Source organism: Cyprinus carpio, chromosome A14 (assembly GCF_018340385.1).
Source record: "Cyprinus carpio isolate SPL01 chromosome A14, ASM1834038v1, whole genome shotgun sequence".
Lineage (NCBI taxonomy): Eukaryota > Metazoa > Chordata > Actinopteri > Cypriniformes > Cyprinidae > Cyprinus > Cyprinus carpio.
In genome coordinates this window covers 20,328,095-20,349,294 of record NC_056585.1, presented here as the reverse complement: position 1 = coordinate 20,349,294, position 21,200 = coordinate 20,328,095, and the positions used below count along the sequence as shown (strand labels likewise).

The 21,200-nt window shown below is 36.5% G+C and overlaps 1 protein-coding gene across 3 annotated transcripts in view; it reads left to right on the top strand.

The window, feature by feature from the left end:
- Positions 1–21,200, top strand: part of LOC109084564 (teneurin-3-like) — a 109,846-nt gene that overhangs the window by 74,847 nt on the left and 13,799 nt on the right. The window contains exons 11-20 of one of the 3 annotated variants that reach the window (XM_042770177.1): positions 1,695–1,895; positions 6,112–6,297; positions 7,007–7,033; positions 7,444–7,461; positions 8,344–8,490; positions 8,627–8,834; positions 10,308–10,427; positions 13,026–13,287; positions 14,004–14,271; positions 15,177–15,320. In XM_042770177.1, coding sequence (XP_042626111.1) covers positions 1,695–1,895; positions 6,112–6,297; positions 7,007–7,033; positions 7,444–7,461; positions 8,344–8,490; positions 8,627–8,834; positions 10,308–10,427; positions 13,026–13,287; positions 14,004–14,271; positions 15,177–15,320 — 1,581 coding nt within the window. Of the gene's footprint in view, positions 1–1,694; positions 1,896–6,111; positions 6,298–7,006; positions 7,034–7,440; positions 7,462–8,343; positions 8,491–8,626; positions 8,835–10,307; positions 10,428–13,025; positions 13,288–14,003; positions 14,272–15,176; positions 15,321–21,200 lie in introns of all 3 variants that reach the window. The other 2 variants (XM_042770176.1, XM_042770178.1) reach the window with 2 other exon arrangements.

The following is a 21,200-nucleotide window of genomic DNA, read 5'->3' as shown; positions in this document are numbered from 1 at the left end:
TGCGCGATGGTGGGCCACCAGAACCGGTTACGAAGGAGCGAGAGGGTTCGCTAGCTGCCTGGATGTCCAGAGCCCGGAGACGTGTGAACTGAGTCCATGAGGGACAGGCGTAGTGATGATGGAACATATATCCATCCCTCTGGACCTCCCCTATGCAAAGTCTTCAGGAAGCAGAAGATAAGGAAAGCCAAAGGCCCAGACAGTGTCCCTCCAGCCTGCCTCAAAGCCTGTGCTGTCCAGCTATCATCCATCATCAGATTGATCAGAATAAACTCACACAGCTCTCTGTGCCCACCTCCATCTGTCAGTTGATCACCAGCTTCCTGACAGACAGGCAGCAGCTAGTAAGGCTGGGAAAACTCACATCCAACACCCACACCATCAGCACTGGAGCTCCTCAGGGCTGTGTTCTTTCCCCACTGCTCTTCTCCCTCTACACAAATGAGTTCACCTCTAAAGACCCCTCTTTCAAGCTCCTGAAGTTAGCAGACGACACCACAGTCATTGGCCTCATCCAGGACGGAGACAAGTCTGCTTACAGACAAGAGGTTGAGCAGCTGACTGTCTGGTGCAGTCACAACAACCTGGAGCTGAACACGCTCAAAACTGTGGAGATGATCGTGGACTTCAGAATAAAACCCCCTGCTCTCCCCCAATCACCATCATAGACAGAACTGTGGCTGCAGTGGAGTCATTCAGGTTCCTGGGCACAACCATCTCTCAGTACCTGAAGTGGGACATTTACATTGACTCCATTGTGAAAAAGGCCCAGCAGAGGTTATACTTCCTTCGTCAGCTGAAAAAGTTCAACCTGCCACAGGCACAAAAGACACAGTTTTACTAAGCTATTATTGAGTCGGTTCTGTGCTCTTCTATAACTGTCTGCTTTGGGTCAGCCAGCAAATCAGATTTAAAAAGACTGCAACGGACTGTTAGGACAGCAGAAAGGATCATTGGTGTGCATCTGCCCAGTCTTCAGGACTTGTACAACTCCAGGGTGAAGAAACGGGCAGGTAACATCATCAAAGACCCCTCTCACCCTGGACACAACCTGTTTGCACTTCTCCCCTCAGGCAGATGTTACAGATCTCTGTGGACTAGAACATCTAGGCATAAAAAGTTTTTTCCCCCATGCCATCTCAAGCTTAAACAGCTAACACATGAATCATTACTTGTGTTCTGTAATTCATTTCTGTAATTCATTCTACATCTTTAATTATTGCATTTCTCAAGTATTATGTAAATACATATGCATATCTCTTTATTTATACAGTTCTGTATAGAGTAAAATGCACAAATCTGTGCATAAATCAATATACTGTTCCAGATTCATACACATTATTTATTGTTAAGTCTTACTATTTAAATGTTTTTTTTTTTTCTGTTCTTATTTCAGATGTGTATGTATGTATGTACCAGATTCCTCTTGTGTCTGCGCACACCTGGTGAATAAAGCTGAATAATTCTGATTCTGATTCTAAATGCAGCCTTGAGGAACAAAATATTTAAAAAATATTATTAACTTACCAACATAAAACTTTTGATGGTACTGTATTTTTGAAGAAGTATAGAATTCTTCAAGCAAAACATTTCACATGAAGACATTGTTGATTTTCAAATGATTGGTTAAAAGTCATTTAAAAAATGTGAAGGTAATTTTATGAAAATGGTCTGAAAACTGTTGTTTTCCACAGTGGACTGTGTGAACTCATCCTGTTCAGGCCATGGCTCCTGTCTCCATGGTCAGTGCCACTGTACCTCAGGCTGGACCGGATCGAACTGTGAGACACAGCTCTCCATGTGTCCAGAACACTGCACTGGCCACGGAACATTCCAGAGTGAGACCAACTCCTGCATCTGTGATGTCAACTGGACTGGTCCTGACTGCTCTACAGGTACTACTGATTCACTGATTATGTGATACGATACAGTATTTGGTTTGATTTGGCATCGGAAGGCTATTAGAAAACCTCAAGACTTTTTTTTCTTTTTTCCAGGTTTATATTTGATTTAAAAATTTCTGTGTGGTCTCTGAATTTTGCACCCCACTGTAGGTAATTGAATCATTACTATAGGAAATGTTCTGCGCTCTGACATGCTGGTCACACTGTGTGCTGTTAGGTACATTAATGTTTTCTAGTTTGATTAGCCTGTTGTGAGTAACCTTTCGATCACGTCAGCATTCCCTGTGGCTATGACGCACATACTGCACACTAATCTTACAGAAGTTCCCCTTGTGATGCCTGTAAATAATTGGTGAAAAGAAAAAGAAATGTAGCTGTCAGGCTGTTTCTTCAGAGAATGTTGTGGGAATTATGCCACCATAAGTGCCTGTGGTTTTGTATTTAGGGAATTTGTGAAATGTATGTTAATGCGAAAGAAAAACAATAAATGTGCTGCTGCAGTTATCAAAAAGTGTTATAGTAAAACAGATATCACCAAAAAAAATCTTCTGTTCATATGTGATCTAAAGTTAGATTAACACATACGCTACTGTTCAAATGTTTGGGGATTTTTCTTAAAGTTTTATGCTCACCAAGAGTGTTTTTATTTGATCAAAACAGTAATAATGTGATATAATATTGAAATTTAAAATAGCTGTTTTATTTTAATATATTTCAAATGTAATTTATTCCTATGATGTCAAAACTCGATTTTCAGTCTTCAGTGTCACATGATCATTCTGAAATCTTTCTAATATGCTGATTTGGTGCTTAAGAAACATTTTGCATTATTCTTGATGTTGAAAATAGTTGATTAATACTTTTGTGGAAACTGGGATAATTGTTTTTTTTTTTTCGTTGAATATCTTTGGTCAATAGAAAATTCAAAAGTTCAGTACTTATTTGAAATAGAAATCTTTGTTACATTATCATTATGTCTTTACTGTCAGTTTTGTTGTTGCTGAATGAAATTATTAATTACTTTCTAAATAAATAAAATAAAATAAAAAAACTGACCCAAACTTTTGAACATACAATGTATAATTATGTACAAATTTTAGTATTTTTTTAAGTAGGAATTTCATTATCAACGAAATATAACAACTGCTATACAGAAATGTTCTATTTAAACTTTTAGCTTTTACTGTATATAAAATATTTGTTTAAGATGTACAGTAGTAAAGCCACTAAGCCATTACTTTCATCTGGGTGTTTGTGAGCTTAACATCGACCCACTTCTAGCTCTGGCCATGGAAGCAATGGGAGTCCACTTGCTTGCACAGTTGGGGTTTTGTCTCTTCATTACCTCCACTGTTCCACCTCAATTAAATAAACTTTAATTAACAGTTGTGTGGTGTGGATCGACCCGCCTCCCACTGGAACCTGGAAGTGCTAAAAACAGATAAACACCTTGTCGCTAATGAAAAATTGATTACATCGACTGGTGTGGAAAAAGAAGGCAGTTGAAAAAAAAAAATAAAAGTTTAATGAATCAACCAACCCTTCACCTTTTTAGAGCAATTTAAAATTCCAGAGAGCCAGCACGACCTAATCAGACCCTCCAAGGTCCTATGACTGAAGAAAAAACTCTTGAGAGGGACAGCAAAATGGTTCCCCTTTACAAACATCAGAGAGACTTTCACACAATCTTACCTTTTATCTGTTATTTGTTTGTCATTATTTGACTTTCTTCCCACTCTAAAAGTTGCTTAACAAAGAAATATCTTAATGGAAGACCAATTCTGTACTTGCCTAAAAGGTTGCCTCGGGCAGCGGTGGAGAACTTTGAAAAAGTCACAGGTGTAATTTCTCTTCGATGATAAATTGGCTCCAGCATGGCCTTATAAAATCAAATTTGCCCCAGGCGGTGTTATTCAGCGGGTTTTTAGGAGTCGTTGAGGTGATAGTTCTAAAAACATAATGATTAGCTGAAATGAAGGTGGATGGGGCCAAGCCAGGTCTAAGTTGACCTTGTTATCTAGCATCAGGCATGTTTAGATGCACAGTGCTGCCTGGTTTCAGCCTTGAATCCAAATCTCTTCCAATAACTTGATCTCTAATTCAAGACAGACAATATCTGAATTGAGTAACATACATACTGAAAATGTTAACGCATTTGAAATGGAGGTGAAGAAAAACTTGAGATTTCAAGCTATTGCCCACATTTACTTCACTTTACTCTATGGACATCAGAAGATAATGATGAGTTGAAATGAAGGTGGATGGGGGCAATCCACATCTAAGCTTCTCTCATTATCTGTAATCAGACACAGTTAGATGGTCTTTACACATTGCTGTCTGGTTGCAGCATGTCTGAAAACCGGATCTCTAGCCTTAATACTTTTATATCTGAATCTCTAGCTCAACGCAGACAATGCCTGATTTATATGAATTTATGCAGAAATACATACTGAAAATTTAAATGCCTTGTGCTGTCTGACGCATACAGATGTAATCTTACGATCTTGTCTTGACCTGTGGGTTGTTTTAATAAATGCTGATCGGTGTTGGACTGGAAACAGACATGCAGATGTAATTCTACAGCGTGCATGTTAATTCATTTAGATTAATAGTTTACAGCCCACTGGGAAATTTTAAGGTGATGGTAAATTGAATGTATAATATAAACTCAGTAATGAAGTTGCTGTAGCACCATCTATGGACCCACGTCTTCCTAATTTGAGATGTCTCTCTAGAATAACAGAGTGCACAATGTTTGCTGACACTTGCAGAATATGGTTATGCCTTATGGAAGTAATTATCTATTAAATATACCCTCCAAAACTGGCTTTGGCATGTAGCCATATTATTAAATTCAAATGATTTATAAAAAAAAAAAAAAAAAAAAAAAACTCACGTTGCCTTGAACTTTAAACTACATTTTAAAATATATTAAAATAACTTTTTGAGAGTCTTTTTGGCTATATTTCCTCCTAGACAAAATAGAGTGAAAAATATACAAAGATAACATTTATTTTTAAAGGCACAAAACGTTATGATAAACAAAGAATCACAAACAATTCTGTAAAAGAGACGTTTGTCCTTGAAAATGTGCACAAGACAATAAGTCCTGTGTGTGTGTGTGTGTGTGTGTGTGTGTGTGTGTGTGTGTGTGTGTGTGTGTGTGTGTGTGTGTGTGTGTGTGTGTGTGTGTGTGTGTGTGTGTGTGTGTGTGTGTGTGTGTGTGTGTGTGTGTGTGTGAATGTATTTGTTGATGGATGCCCTGGAGAGCTCTAGAAATGTTAGCAGTCACAGCTTGCAGGATGACAAGTTCAGAGCCATTGTGGATTGGCTTTAGCATAAAACTATCAAAGGATTACTGCCAATTTTGTTCCCCAACATTCAAATACACTCCAGAACTAGAGTGCCAAAGATGCATTCAGTCATAGCAGTTATAATTCAGCATAGTGCTGTTGTAAAGGAGATGACATTTCTTATTTGTTTTGCCAAAGCAGAAGAGACAACATGTAGATCAGGGGTCTTCAACATGGGATCAGCAAAACTACTGCATGGGTCCACAAATTATTGATCTCAAATTAATTTTAGTGGAAATAAATATGTTAAACAAAAACAGAACATTAAGTTAAATTCAACTAAAGCTCAAATTAAATGGATAGTTCATACAGAAAATTTTGTCATCATTTATCACCCTCAAGTTGTTCCAAACCTGTATGAATTTCTTTCTTCTGTCAAACATAAAATAATATATTTTGAAGGTTTTTGGGAAACAAACAGTTGCCGGTAACCACTGACATCTATGGTATGGGAAAAACATTATAAGTCAATGGCTACCAGCAATTGCTGAGATACCAACGTTCTTCAAAATATATTCTTACATGTTCAACAGAAGAAAAACATTCATACCGGTTGAGGGTGAGTAAATGATGACAGAATTTTCATTTGTGGGTGCACTGCCCTTTTAATAAGCTACAATTTGGCTAAATGATTAATTGTCTACCCCACATTAAAGTGCATTAAATTAAATTAAAATCTAACGTACAAGTATTTGAATCTGCACATCCATAATGATTAACTTAATGGCATACATTATTACATTAATGCAAGCTATATGACTTTATACAAAAAATGCTTTGTTTCTATAGTTGTTTTCTAAACTGCATTTTTATGACTGTATTTCATGACTTAAACACAATGCTGTTTGTTTCAGAAATGTGTGCAACGGATTGCAGTCCTCACGGCGTGTGTGTTGGAGGTGTGTGTCGGTGTGCGGACGGCTGGTCAGGGGCAGGGTGTGAACAGGAGGAGTGTCAGGCACACTGTGGGGAGCACGGTGTGTGTCGAAAGGGGAAGTGTGAGTGTCACCAAGGTTGGACAGGAGAAAACTGCAATATCGGTGAGTTCACCCTGTTGTGAACCTTGTATTTTATTATACTAGCTTTAAAAAGAGTCTTATTCAGTGTTCCCACAGTAAAAACTTGGAAATATCACAAATAAAATTGTGTTTTACAGGTCAGTAAAAAGTAATGGAAATGAATAAAATGGAAAAGCCCAGATTTCTATACTGAATATACAGTACCGTTCAAAAATTTGGGGCCAGTAAGGTTTTTTTTTTTTTCAGCAAGACGCATTAAATCTTTTCATTCATCAAAGAGTCTATATAAATGCATATTATGGTTTCCACAGAAAATAATGAACAGCAATGTTTTCAACATAAATAATGCAAAATGTTTCTTGCTTATCAAATCAGCATATTAGAATGATTTCTGAAGGATCATGTGACACTGAAGACTGGAGTAAAGGCTGCTAAAAACTCAGCTTTGCCTTCACAGTAATAAATTACATTTTAAAATATATTAAAATTGAAAACATCTATCTTAAAGTCTATTAATATTCACAATAGTACTGTTTTACAGTATTTTTGATCCAGTAAATGCAGTCTTGGTGAGCATAAGAGCATATTCAAATTTGACTGATGAGAACTCTCAGGTTGCCAGTTGGCTGAATAGGTACATTTATTGCATAGTTTGCATTGAACAAAATTACTATTTTGCATCTTAATGACTTCTTTCATTCTTTCCCTTTGATTCATTTTATCACCATAGCACACTTTTTGGACAGCAAAATAAAAGGTACAGTGCTTTCTTTCATCAACCATATTTGCTTTCTGTGTGTTGTCCAGAATAATAATTATAAAAAAGCTTCTCTTTTTAAAGCTTCTCTTTTTAAACGATTGTTTTCTTAAATCTCTCTTCAATTATATTTTCATTTAATGTAAATGTTTAAAAAAAAAATTATTACAAAATAAAAATAAACATTCCAAAGCATTTGTGCCTTCCTCTAATCGAGCTCTTGAGCATTACAATGCAAATATCATGAAATGTCATATTTACTGAGGAGAAGGTAAGCCGCAGCATATTAGGTGTGTGTAACCAGCGGAGGCTACCTGGGCTGTCTATAAAAATGACACTAAATCACTGCAAACCGCAGTATAACACCCCATGTTTAATTCTTTTCCCTGAATGTCTCTTCATGATAGCAGACTGGATAGGATATAGAGGTAAAGGTCATGCTGCCCTGAAGAGAGCATGTGGCTCTGACCCCTCTGTCTCTCAAGCATGACTTTCATTATGTCTATGTACTTTGTATTAATGTGTCCCCTTATGTGTTCGGTTTCAGGTTTCCTGTTTTATACAGTGTAACTGTAGGCATAAAAAAACACACACAAAATCATCAGTCAGTCCATGCACATATACACATTCACATTACCCAAATCCCCATTGTTGTACATCTCACTGTCTTTTAATGTAATATTTAGCAGCTACTAAGCTCCTTAATTTAGCATTTCCTCTGCAATTTCCTTTGACTTCACACATTTTGTGACAAAGGATATGATGGAGCACTTGTCTGATAAACCCCCTCTGCACTTGTGCTGTTCAGCTCAGCATGCTGTTAATTCACATGGACACTACTAGATGTGTAATTTGATAGAATTTTTCATAAGAACGTTCTTTTAACTTTATAAGCTGATCAGATACCTCATGCATATTTTATTTTATGTATTTTTTCCCTTCTTTTCTTTTTCTTTTTTTTTTTGCAAATCATTTTGCCTAGCTGGTATTTAGCTGAATTTATTAATCTATTCAACTAGAGATGGAGAACAGAAAATAATAATACAGTAAGTAATAAAAAACATTTTTCATTTTCTATAATACTAAAGCACATATTTTGCCCAGCTGTTTCATGTGAAATTACAGCTGTCCCTGAGTCCTGTCAGATGTCTTTAAAATGTCAAGTTCCAAACGTTTGACTGACTGAAACACATTCACCGTGTTTTCCCCTGTATGTTTATGCAGTTCTGTATGGTGAGTTCTTCACCCCTTTGACACATCCTTGGCTGCTGAACGGTCAGTATGTATAACTGATGAATTTGTCCCGGTAGATAGCTGTCCAGGGCTGTGTAACAACAACGGCAGGTGCATACTGGACCAGAACGGATGGCACTGCCTCTGCCAGTCGGGATGGAGAGGGGTGGGGTGTGATGTCGCCATGGAAACCCTTTGCTCTGATGGCAAGGACAACGAGGGAGGTGAGAAAATGACAAGAAGTTGGGGAGTAAATATTGTGTTTTAATAGGATGGTGCTCCCATTCTGTACTAATAAATGTCTACATTACTTTCAAAGCACTTATTATGTAGTTCTGAAGTCCCTTGCTGTTGTTTTAGATGGCTTGGTGGACTGTATGGACCCAGACTGTTGCATTCACAGCGCCTGTCAGGATCAGACGTATTGCCGCGGGGCTCCAGATCCCAGCGCAATGCAATACCTCAGCTCACCTTCTCCAGACGCTCAGGGCTTCTATCAGCGCGTCAGCTTTCTGGTAGCTCCAGGGGGCACACATACCCTGCCAGGGGAAAACACATTCAACAGCAGGTTAGGAGATCTTGAACTGCTGAAGAAAAATCAACTAGATTTGGATTTAGGAACAGTATTGGGACCTATCCTACAGTGAACTAAAAAATGTGCATGGAAGGGATATTTCCCCCCGAAAATGGGTATTATCACAAAAGAAAATTCCTTTTTTTTTGTCATTGGACCCCAATGTTGTTTTAGATCCCACTGACATTTATTGTAGGAAAAAAAACATGAAGTGTATTCAAAGTATCTTCTTTTGTGTTCCTAACAAGGTTTGAGTAAATGATCTCAGAATTGCCATTTGTGAGTGGACTATCCCTTTAATACTTCCAGTCTCGCTTAGAAAGCTGCATTTTATAGTTGTTTTATAAGCTGTGTTTTTATGACTTTTTAATAATGTTAAAACATATTTTATACCAGCTTTAAAATTGCTAGTTTAGCTGCTTTCGGAAATAAACATTATTTAAAAATGATTTTAAACATCAAAATTGTTTAATATATATCATTCTAAGCTTCTCAGTGAGACACATGGCTTATTATCCCGATAATGCCTCTATTTCATGTTTTATTTATCAGTGGTATAACATATTAAAATGCATTATGCATAGAAAGTCCTTCTGGCTATGCAAGTAATTGTGATGCCGTTTGATGTGTTGCACAAAATTTCCCACAATCTTAAAGTGATTTTTGTAACATTTCATACAGTGGATCATAGATTGTAACGGTCATAGATCTAACAGCATGGGAAAACAGAGCAAGCCTCCCACACTCATACAGAAAAAACAAAAAGGTTTTCCTTTTTGATAGGAATTCAGAACTTCAGTTTCCCTTTTTGAAGCCTCCATGTTGTCCTATCTAATTTCTGCTGCTTTCATATTGCAGATAGGAAAGCTATCCACCGTTGGTATGATTTGTACCAAAATTATTATTTGGAATTTGGAATCTCCAGCGAATATGTTCTTTGCCCTTTGGTGTTTTTGGACAAAGTTAACAATATGAACTTTGCTGCTTGTCTTCACTGCCTTAGAATAGGACCAGTCAAGAAATCTTTTTAGAATCTCTAGATATTTGGCTGATGAAGCTTTTGATTATGCTTTGATGAGGAAACTTCTCATCCCGCCCATCTGCCCTGAGGTTTCTTTTGTTCGCACAGTGAGAAATTATCACACAATTAGAGTAAAGATGCGAGATTGCAGGTCAGCCACTTAATGGTGCTTGGTAAAATTATTTGTGCTGTAATTATATCTGTTAAGATTATCAAAACAGCATGACAGAGGAAGGTTAGGTGCAGTGGATTGAGACATTTTATAGTAGAAATTGACATTTTATATATAAAATCTGTTAATTTTATATATAAAATATCAAATTTAATGTTACTTATTGTGTTTTTTTTTTTTTTTTTACAAATAGCCTGCTGATTTTGAAAACCTTTGTTTTCATTCAGAGCCATATTCATGTGTTTTTGTAAGTGTGTTTGTGCTTATTTAACAGCTTGGTGTCCGTAGTGCGAGGACAGGTGGTGACCAGTGACGGCACTCCACTGATTGGGGTGAATGTGTCCCTTCTGCATTACCCCCAGCAGGGTTATACCATCACCAGACAGGATGGCATGTATGTATAAATATGTTTTACTCAGACACAGACGAGCACATATGTAAACACATAATTATGCTAATACCTATCCTTAAGATAGTCAGTGAGAAACCATTTTGCATAGTTTTATGTAAATACCTATGTACATCTCACTGCTTTCAACAGTGAGTGGGAGTCAAGTCAAATCAACACAAACAGGCACATTCTCATCCCCATGTCAGTGTCACTGTCACTTAAAGGCAACACATTACAACTTGGCCTATGAATGTCTTTTATGATCCTTTCATATATTATGATCACATTTGCATATATTGTATTTATTTATTTGCATAACACAAAATCTCCACAAATTATACTTGTATAGGTATACAAATTATTCAAATTATAATATATGTGCAATATTTACATAATGTATAATTTAATTTGATTATATAAGTTAAATGTATTTTTAAAACCACATTTTGATTACAATATACATATTTTAATTAAATTGATATTTATTTTTTAAAAATATTTTGGCTACACACACACAAACACACATATATATAATAATAATAATAATAATAACACATTAAACCAGCAGTAATATTAATTTTAAGTCTGACAAATAATGATTTACATGAATCAGATGGTAATGTATTAACTATTTTGACCAATTAAATCAAGTCAGTGAAGGACATAAGACTGATATAAACCCATAAAGCAGTGCCAAAATCTGATCTCCACACAGATAAAGTAAAAAGATGAAAATATTATCTTTCAAGCCCCATTTTAACTCTAGTTATATAACATTAAAGCAGTCTGCAGAGTTTAACTTTCAGTTCTGAGCTGATTCTGGGGCTATCTGACCTTCTTGTACCTTTATAATAATCCCTTTAGTCATTATCCATCATTATCAAGAATCACTCAGATCAGCAGTTAATGTGAGTCATCTACTCAAGGGTCACATGTGTGGGAGTTTGCATGTGTATGTGAGGCGACCATATGCCTTTAACTGAGGCATGACCGTAATGCATTAAAAACTTTATTTTCTCTTCAATAGAGTTTAATGAAAGAAAAAAATACTCAAGGGATGGATCTTCATCTCTAATGAAGGGAGGATGATGTTGGGGATTATCCGATATATCCAGATCCCTCCTAAAAACTTGCACACAGGGGAATGGGTTTCAGATAATCATGCTTGTTCAGTGCTGGTGTCTGCTCTTGGTAAGCAAGTGTGTCCAAGAGGAAACAGAGGCAAAGAAACAGCTTTAAAGGCTGATGGTCTGGAACAGTGGCCCAGCCATGCCAGGATTGTAAAAAGGGACAGGGGCAGTTAGGGAGAATTTCAAGGCAGTGGCACTGCATGGATGTGTATGTTTGTGTGTATGTGTGTGTAAAGTTACCGCACCGTTCATCTCTCCCCTTCCGGGCAGGGGAGTCAGCAGCTCATATAGAGCACGACTTCAAAGAGACGCCCCTTCATTTCCAAATCTGCGCCTACCTCCTCGCTATACCGTGCTAATTAAAATACGTCCTGCTCTAACTGCTACCTCCAGATCTCTCATCCAAATCCCTCAAACGTAAGAAAGTTACATCACATCTAAACCCCTACTCTCATCAACTAGTAGAACATCTTAAGTGTGCCAGCAAACTACTGATAAAAGACAGTGAAGTCTGCCATGTTATTTAGCTGTTTTTTTCATTGGATATATGAAACAGATATTTTTAGAGGAGGAAATGAAACGTGGAAGACATCAATAACTAAGTGCTTTGATGAGGCTAACAAACCATGTAATTTGGAGAGGACCCATGTGCTTATGAGTTTGATAACAGGAAATTATGAATCACGCTTAGCCTTCATATGCCCTCTTCCCCCACAAAAACAATGAGAGATTCTGGAACAAACTACATCTTTCATAAAAATAGCAAATTATTATGTAAATACACACTACTGTTCAAAAGTTTGGAGATGTTTTAATGTTTTTGAAATGAGTCTCATTTACTCACCAAGGCTACTTTCTGTATTTGATCAAACAAATACAGCAACATAGTAATGATGTGAAATATTATTACAATTTAAATGTTAATGCTTTTATGTATTTTAAAATGTAATTTGATGATGATCCTTCAGAAATCATTCTAATATGCTGATTTGCTGCTTAAGAAACTTCGCTTATTATTATCTATGTTGAAAACAGTTATGGTGCTTAATGTGTTCATGAAAAACAACAAATATAAAACAAATATAAATCTTTTGTAACATTATAAATGTCTTCACTGTCACTTTTTATCAATTTAATGCATCCTTGCTGAATAAAAGTATAGATTTATTTAAAAAAATAGCAGTGTACAGTATATTACTACATACATTTTTTAATTTTATACATGCATGCATACCACATAAAAAATGACACTGTCATATATTAACATAGTTAATAATGATAACAACATGAACCATGGGAATACAATATTTTTGGACATGAACTGTAGCAATATCCTATTATTAATATTACCTTTAACGACTTCCCATCACTGGACCATGGTACCACCATAGTACTTTCTCAAGAGAGTCCAGTTTATTTGTCAAGCATGCATGAGCGCTGTTCTGAAGACTGTGTTTTTATCCACCTGTAGGTTTGATTTATTGGTGAACGGAGGCATAGCACTGACATTGCGTTTCGTGCGTGCTCCATACTCCGCTGTGTATCGCACGGTGTGGTTGTCATGGAGAGTTTTTCATGTGATGGACACACTGGTGATGAGAAAAGAAGAAAGAGACATGCCAACCTGTGAATTTAGTGGCCTTGACAGACCCTCGCCCCGAATCACAGCGTCACCACTCTCCACCTTCTACCGCTCCAGCCCCGAGGCCAGCCCCATCATTCCTGAGACACAGGTGAGTCGTACCGCATCACCTCTGGGAGTAAAATGAGTCTCGGTTCATTTTTCCTTAAAATCAAAAGGAATTTGACTATGTGCTTCAAGCTCATCTGAGCTGTATGATTTAATGACACTACAATATATGAGAGAACCAGGTGATTTTTACTTACAGAATATATTGCACGGTGAGGAAACCCAGATATTCTTAAAAGACCACCACGCAGATATTGCTTCTGAATTAATGATGACAGTGCCATACTATATCATGTTCCTGTGACAGAAATAACTCACATTTTATACTTGTAACATAAATCCCTTTTAGGCTACAAGTGGAAGTCAGCAGGGATCAGACATAATTCAAGTAGATATTTTTTGTGGAAATGCTTGGTAAATTATTTATTACTTCATATGATTGTCTTTCTGAAGATGTTTGTATGATGCTGCTTGAAAATTGCACTGATTGTTTTTTAACCCTTTAAAAATTATTATATATTATTATAATTTTTTTTCAAACTCTTGACATCAGGGTTGCCATACACTACAATTCAAATGTTTAGGGTCAGTAAGATTTTTTTATATTTCTAAAATAAGTCTCTTACGCTCACCAAGACTACCTTTATTTGATCTAAAATACAGTTTTAAAGAGAATTTTAATAAAAATTATAATAAGCTACAAGGACATTTACACTACAGGCAATTAACTCCCTCTCTCGTGCACATTTTTAATCACAGGTTCTTCATGAGCACACGGCCATTCCTGGGAGTGATTTAGACTTGATTTACTTGAGTTCACGTGCTTCAGCCTACAAACCTGTTCTGAAGGTCATCTTGACCCAGTCCAGTGTGCCCTTCGGCTTGGCTCGGGTCCACCTCATGGTGGCTGTGGAGGGCAGAATGTTTCAGAAGCAGTTCCCAGCTTCACCCCGGCTCTCTTACAGCTTTATCTGGGACAAGACAGATGCGTACAGCCAGAGAGTCTATGGACTCGCAGAGGCTGTAGGTGAGTAGTGGAACAATGGGAGGAAACAGATCTATATAAAGCCCTCTGTGTATGAATATATTATTAACTTGAACTGATTTAAACCAGGAGCAAATTAATCTTTTTTTTTTTCACCCAGATATTTCAGTGGTGAGATGAATTTCCCTATAAACTGATAGTACAAGTCAGATTAGGAGAAGAGGGCTTATTATTAAACAGACCAGAAGTTTGAACTTAATATTTTCTAAACCCTAAATTAATGGTTGTTAAAGGGATTTAGGACAATAATATGGTTTCACTTTAATACTGGCACAAAATGTATGATTTAAACCTTGCTGAAAATACACATAGGTCAAAAGCCAATCTCATTTTGTTGAATATGCAGCATATGCTTAATTGTTATCCTAACCATATTTTGCTAAACTGACACTGGGTTGTGTTCTAGCAATAAATAAAAGGTACAAGCAGCTGCATTTTTCTAGTCCCGTCTATATACTGCTGACTGCTCTTTGTATGTATAATTAGTCTGCAATTAAAGCTTTCAGAAGGTCACAGGCCCATTTGGAAAATGTTGCTATGACTGGACTTGTTATAGTCATGCTATTGCTGAAGCATTTTTCCCTAACAAGATTGTAGATGCTCTGAAATAGTTAACTGCTCCAGTTTTCCATGTGCATAAACTGTAAACTGTCAAAACCACATATATTTTGCCTGTATTACATTCAATACACAAGTGATTCACCTATTGAATAAACAATGTTTAAATGCTTAAAATGATATATTCTTAAAATATTTGCATTTAAAGGTATCCTGAAAATACTAGCTTTATTTAAATTATTTAAACATGAAACCTATATCAAATTAGGTAGAAAAACATTTAAGGATAATAGATACCTTTTGCCCTTTTTCCCCCCTCTATACTGTAGTGTCCGTGGGCTTTGAGTATGAATCATGCCTGAATGTGATCCTATGGGAAAAGCGGACAGCCACGCTGCAAGGATATGAGCTGGAGGCCTCCAACATGGGCGGATGGACCCTGGATAAGCATCACATCTTGGATGTGCCAAACGGTAGGAATCGCTTATCAAACCCCACCGGAACCACCACATGGGAAATGTCCCCTCACCAATTCATGGGGTCAGTGCCTCTACCTGGACTCATTGTCATAAATATTCATCCTAACATGAAATGTGGTTCATTGCCTCATTTGCACATAATAAAGCAGAGTTTGAAACGGCTAATCGCTCACAGTGATGACAGATGAAATCGGAATCATTAACACAGCGTGCCAAGTCAGAGCTGTGCTCTCCAACATTATGGGGGACATGATTTGGCTGAATGAACTTTATCCAGTTTTCAGGCACAGAATGCATACTTATAGCTTAATTCAATAAAAGTGCCATTAAAACACAAGTGTGAATATGGAAATGTGGCATTATTCCACCAGACATTCCTTGTTCCTTTGTCTTCATAATGAAACAAGGTGACAGGGAAGCTCATTCTGTCAGCTTAAATCTCCATATTCACACACATAATGGCATCTCTTTATTCTTGGTAAATGACCATGTGTGCACAGTTTTAACCGGGCCCAGCAGTTGTATTTAATAGTGCATTTTGGGAAAATAAGTTGGCTCTGCAGCACATTCTTTACATTTACATTTATGCTTTTAGCAGACGCTTTTATCCAAAGCAACTTACAGTGCATGCAGGGTACATTTTTTTTTTTTTTTTTTTTTACCTAACATTCTGATGCCCTAAATGAAAACAAGATTATACTGAGACTTTTCAGGTGCGGTTGACTCAGGCTGTTTCTCTAGAGTTAGTTAGTGTGACAACATCTGATTGTTCCTTGCCTGGACCAAAGATTTTAAGCCTCTTTCTGATTGCTGCCTAAATGCCCAGTTGGCCTTGGGATTTTTACATCCTTTAATCCGACGACCTAACGGACAAATGGTCATGGCCATCTGCTCAACCCTTATTTTTGCACCTCTAGACAGTTTATCTGGTTAAAGCCTACCAATAAGTCTTAAAATCTCATTTTACACCTCAAGTGCCAAAGTGGATTAAACCAACTGCAGATTTTCGAAGATATAGAGATGGCTTATATCATTATCCCATTTAGATTAGATCATTATTATAGAAATATTTTGGTGTTCAGATTTGATCATTTCATAGTTACTACTGTTTAGTTAATAGTGCATTTCATTGTTTGCCAAATCCAGTAGGGTGCATCATATCACTTTATTCTGGCATATTTTATTTTTGTGTTATGGTAAATATTTGGGGCTATAATTTTTATTTTGTTTTATTTTGTTTTTGTTAGCTGCTTTAGTTCACAGACTTTGAATTGAAGATTAACTGCATTGTTTTTTAATGTTTTTGTGAACCAAATCTGTCAAAAACCTCACAGACTCACAGTTGAAAGTGATGGAACAAAAAGCCCAGGAACTGCATATTCTGATGGAAAGCACTGAGGCATATATGTCTTAGAGCTCTCAGCTCATTTAAATATATAAATCCATAACATGATCGTCTGTTCTTCTCATAACTCTGATGTCAGGTTTCTGGTTAGGTGAGTTTTACACGGGGTTACTCATTATTTATCTACACGCTCATAATCTTCTTAGGCATCGACTTATAAGTTTACTCTAAGAAGAATAGCTCTTAAAAGAGCTTAAGACATTAATCTGGCTCAACCTGTTTAATCTGAGTTTTATAAATTAGATGAAAGCTTTGCGCATTTGGGCATGTCACCTTTACAATCTTTTCGATTAGTGCATTTTTGTGCATCAGAAGCAAGGCATGGGAAGTGATGGAGATGGGAAAACATTTTGTCCTGAAGAACATGTCACAAATGTAATCAATTTGCCAAAGGGAGATCTTCTCTTTGACAGTCCCATTTGTCTCACTGATTGATAATGCAGAGCCTCTCATATCTATGGCTTACAGGTCTGATCAGCAGTCAGCGGCTGTGCAAAATGTGTGCCTGGGCATATGTGTATGTATTTGAGCAAGAGCTACATCCCATTGCTGAGCTTTTCCTTATGACACAACCATTCTTTTGGTGATTTTAGTCTTTATCTCCAATGTTTATTATATCGTCCAAAAAGCTAATACACAAATGCTTCTATTTTGCATTTTCTAATGGAATGCAAACAAATGTATTATAAAAGTTATCAGCACAACAGCTGAAATGAAAAGGTTGAACTGAAACATTTTGTTGAATTTCAGAAAAGTATTTTGTTTGTTCTTTTGAGAGCAGTACTCAAGCAGCATGAATTCCACAAGTTTGATGATCATTTTCTGCAGAATGATTTGAGAAAGCCAAAGAGCATATTGTACTTTTTAAACAAAGCAAGAATAACTAACCATCAGTACAAAGTTCACATCAGCAGTGTTGCTTATGCGATTAGTGACTTCAGTGATTCTTCTTTTTTGTCTGAACTTCATTGCAAATATGTTTAACTATTTCTAGATCACTAATCAAAAAATTGTTTCACATTTTATTTGTTCTCAAGAAATACTGAAGAAAGATATTTCTTATTTGCTTAAAATGTTTTAATGTTAAATCCTAAAAGTGTAATTTTAGGGGAAAAAAAAAAGTTAGATGTTGTCTCAAACTTTTGGACCCCACTATAGTTGTCAATCCTTTTGATATGGCAGGCTGCTTAGCCTGAAGCACCTTTATGAATGCAGCAGAACACCTAGAAGATTTGATATTCAGCTTGTTTACTTGACATTTACAAAAGTTTTATTTATCTCATTGCTATTTGATCAGCATGTTTGCTCAGTGAATAATCAATAAGCATAAGCATCGCATTACTGTAGATGACATTGAATGAAATTTCCATTTATGGAGTTTGTTGTACTTCATAAACTGTGTAGCTGAGAGTGGCCAAAACAAATCGACTGCTTTTCACCTAAAGGTCTAGCCATAAAGTCACAAGTTAATCAGGCCATGATTTACAGCATCACGCTGCATGGTAATGACAAACACTAATGAAAAACATGCACTTTAAATATAATTCTTTTGTGACACTGCATGCTTGCACACAGTTTGTGCTATGGATATCTATTGTGGCTTGAGGACATTTCTGTAACTACTTTTCTAAGCAATTAGTTTTATTGTTACTTCACAATGATGAAAAGGCAAGAAAGAAAGAAAGAAAGAAAGAGGGAATAAAGTATCACAAAGACATTGGACGTTATTAGTAAGAAACCATACAGAACATCTTAGTAACTCCACAGCAATATCCTGGCAACCAACCACAATGCCTTCATGACAGCGATGTCGATTATTCCAATCAATATATGAGTTACTGTTAATGTTGGTCTGGTTGCAAAGGGTTTTGTATAGGATTTTCAGTCAAATCATTGTATATATAGTAGTTCACTGTTTTCTTCCTTGTATTTGAACAGTGGTTCATAAGTAGTGTGTGCCGGGCATAATGAGATCAGGGCAATGCAATGCATCAATCAAAGTTTGAGTAAGTGAGAATTGTCACTGGTTTGTCTTGCTGTCAAGGTCAGTGGCTTCGTTGAGTCACACTTAAAAGCAGCCACCCAGACCAATTCTTCTTACTTAATGGTACATTGTAGACCTCTGAATGAGAACTGCATCTTCTATTGGGCTGGGTGTTCTCAAGATCCCCTCTGACTTTGTCTTCATTCCAGTCCTCCTCTCAATCAATTAATCAATGGCAGGGCTTAATCAAGCAGGAACAAATTGCTATGCACCCTGCTTAGCTGCACATGGGAAGACACTAGCCATGAATCGCACGCAGTTCAGAATTGCAGAGGGTTTTGTGTCATTTAAGCACTCTGTGAATTAACAGCTGATTTCAGCCAATGACAGTTTACCACGCTTGCTGCTAAAGTAACAGTCATCACACTAAAGAGGAATGCCCGATGAGACTTGGCACTGGATCCACTTGATTTGTCTTGTCAGTGACACAGTGCATTTAGGATGGGCAACTAGTGATGTGCAAATCTACATATTTTGAAAAACATCTAGTTGGCCTGTATAATTAGGATGTTTTCAGGTTCATATTTCTTTGGCTCTGTTTACGTAGGAGCTTTTTTTTTTTAATTCAAAACCATCTATACAGAATGCAGCTGAATGGAACAGAATGATAAGGTTTTGACATGTTTTTCAAAGACGTTTTTTAGCATGACATGCCAAGATGCGATGTAACAGCTTAAGATTTCTGTCTGAATGCGTATGACTGTTTTTTTAATGGCTGGTGCTTTAAAATGGGGTGTAGCTGAAGATGCAGCTTTTCCCCAAAGGTTTTACTGTCTAAAAGTTTTTCAGTCTTTCAGTGAAATCAACAGACATTACTTCAGTTTTGTGAGTTTAATTACATTAACTCAGTTGTGTCACTAAGGCTGAGTCTGAAACTGAACATTTACATTTACATTTACATTTAATCATTTAGCAGACGCTTTTATCCAAAGCGACTTACAAATGAGAAGAATAGAAGCAATCAGACTAAAGAGAGAACAACAACAGTATACAAGTGCCATGACAAGTCTGAGTTAGTCTGGCACAGAACCCGTAGCTATGTTTTTTGTTTTCCCAAGAATAGGATAGACAAGAAAAGGTAAGTGCTAGTATTAGTTGGTCAAGTGCTGGCGAAAAAGATGAGTCTTTAGATGTTTTTTTGAAAATGACTAAAGACTCGGCTGTTTGAATTGAGATTGGTAGGTCATTCCACCAGCTGGACACAATCCAGGAAAAGGTCAGTGAGAGTGATTTTGAACCTCTTTGGGATGGCACCACAAGGCGCCGTTCACTGAACAGTTTCAGACTCCTATAGTTTTAATAAAATTCGGCATCTGAACCATTTACAAAGCAAAGGTGATTGTGTGTAGCCACTGAGGTAGCTAGTTACTGAACTTGAGAAGTATTGGTCAGCCAATGGGAGTGTAGTTCAGTGCAGTGTTACTGATGTGATTAATAGGCCAAAGCAAGTGTTGGAAGTCTAACATGTTGCTCAGTATGAATAATTTATGGCCCTGGGCATGGCACTTCCCTTTGAAGTTCCTCTTTGAAGCCAACCCCAAAAAGAAACAAGTTAAATTTTCACAGGACTGAAATATTTATCTGTAATGACCCAAGCTCCTCGCTCAGTCTTGGACTGAAAGTGATGTTAAAATGATTGAAACGATCAAAGGTTTTCAAAGCTGAGATCTATAGGGACTGGAAAATAAAGCAGACAGCTGTGTAGACAATCACCTCTCAGGTGATCAAAATGCCTCCGGTTGGTACATTTAATGCCAGAGAACTGTATTCTTTTTTTTTTTTTTTTTTTTTTGGATATTGCACATTTGAGACAGATTCTCTCTCATTCGACAGCACAAACACCACAAAATCATTAAAAAAATTTAATCATAGTTTTGCCATCAAAACTGCTATTTTGTGGCATAAGCTTTTCTCTCAACATGTTGAAAAATATATTTCAGTTGTTGAAAAACAAAATGAGAAATAATGAGACAAATACATTTAAGTGCTAAAATAATTAAGAAAATGACTATGTAGATATTTAAAATTTAGAAAATGTATATTTTTTATAAAATTTTTAGTGATTTGACACAAATTATAGCATAGCTCCTATCGTGCAAATGCAATATATTTATCCTTCTGCTCATTCTCATTTACATGTACTAAATTGCATTGAAAGGAAAATTATGAAAAATCCAAAAAACAAAGACTAACATAAAAAAAAAAAATAATAATAATAATAATAATAATAATAAAATAAAATAAATGTAATTTTGCTTAAAACTAGACTCCTCAAGATGTGCTCAATTTATTTCAAAAGTTGAAGTCAAATCATCCATATTAATAAAAAAATTTCATTATGGTAGCTAATGCCTTTAGCAGCTTAATTCTTTTTGGAGCTTCCTCATCAAAGTGCTACTTCAATGTCCACATTAATGGAGTTTCT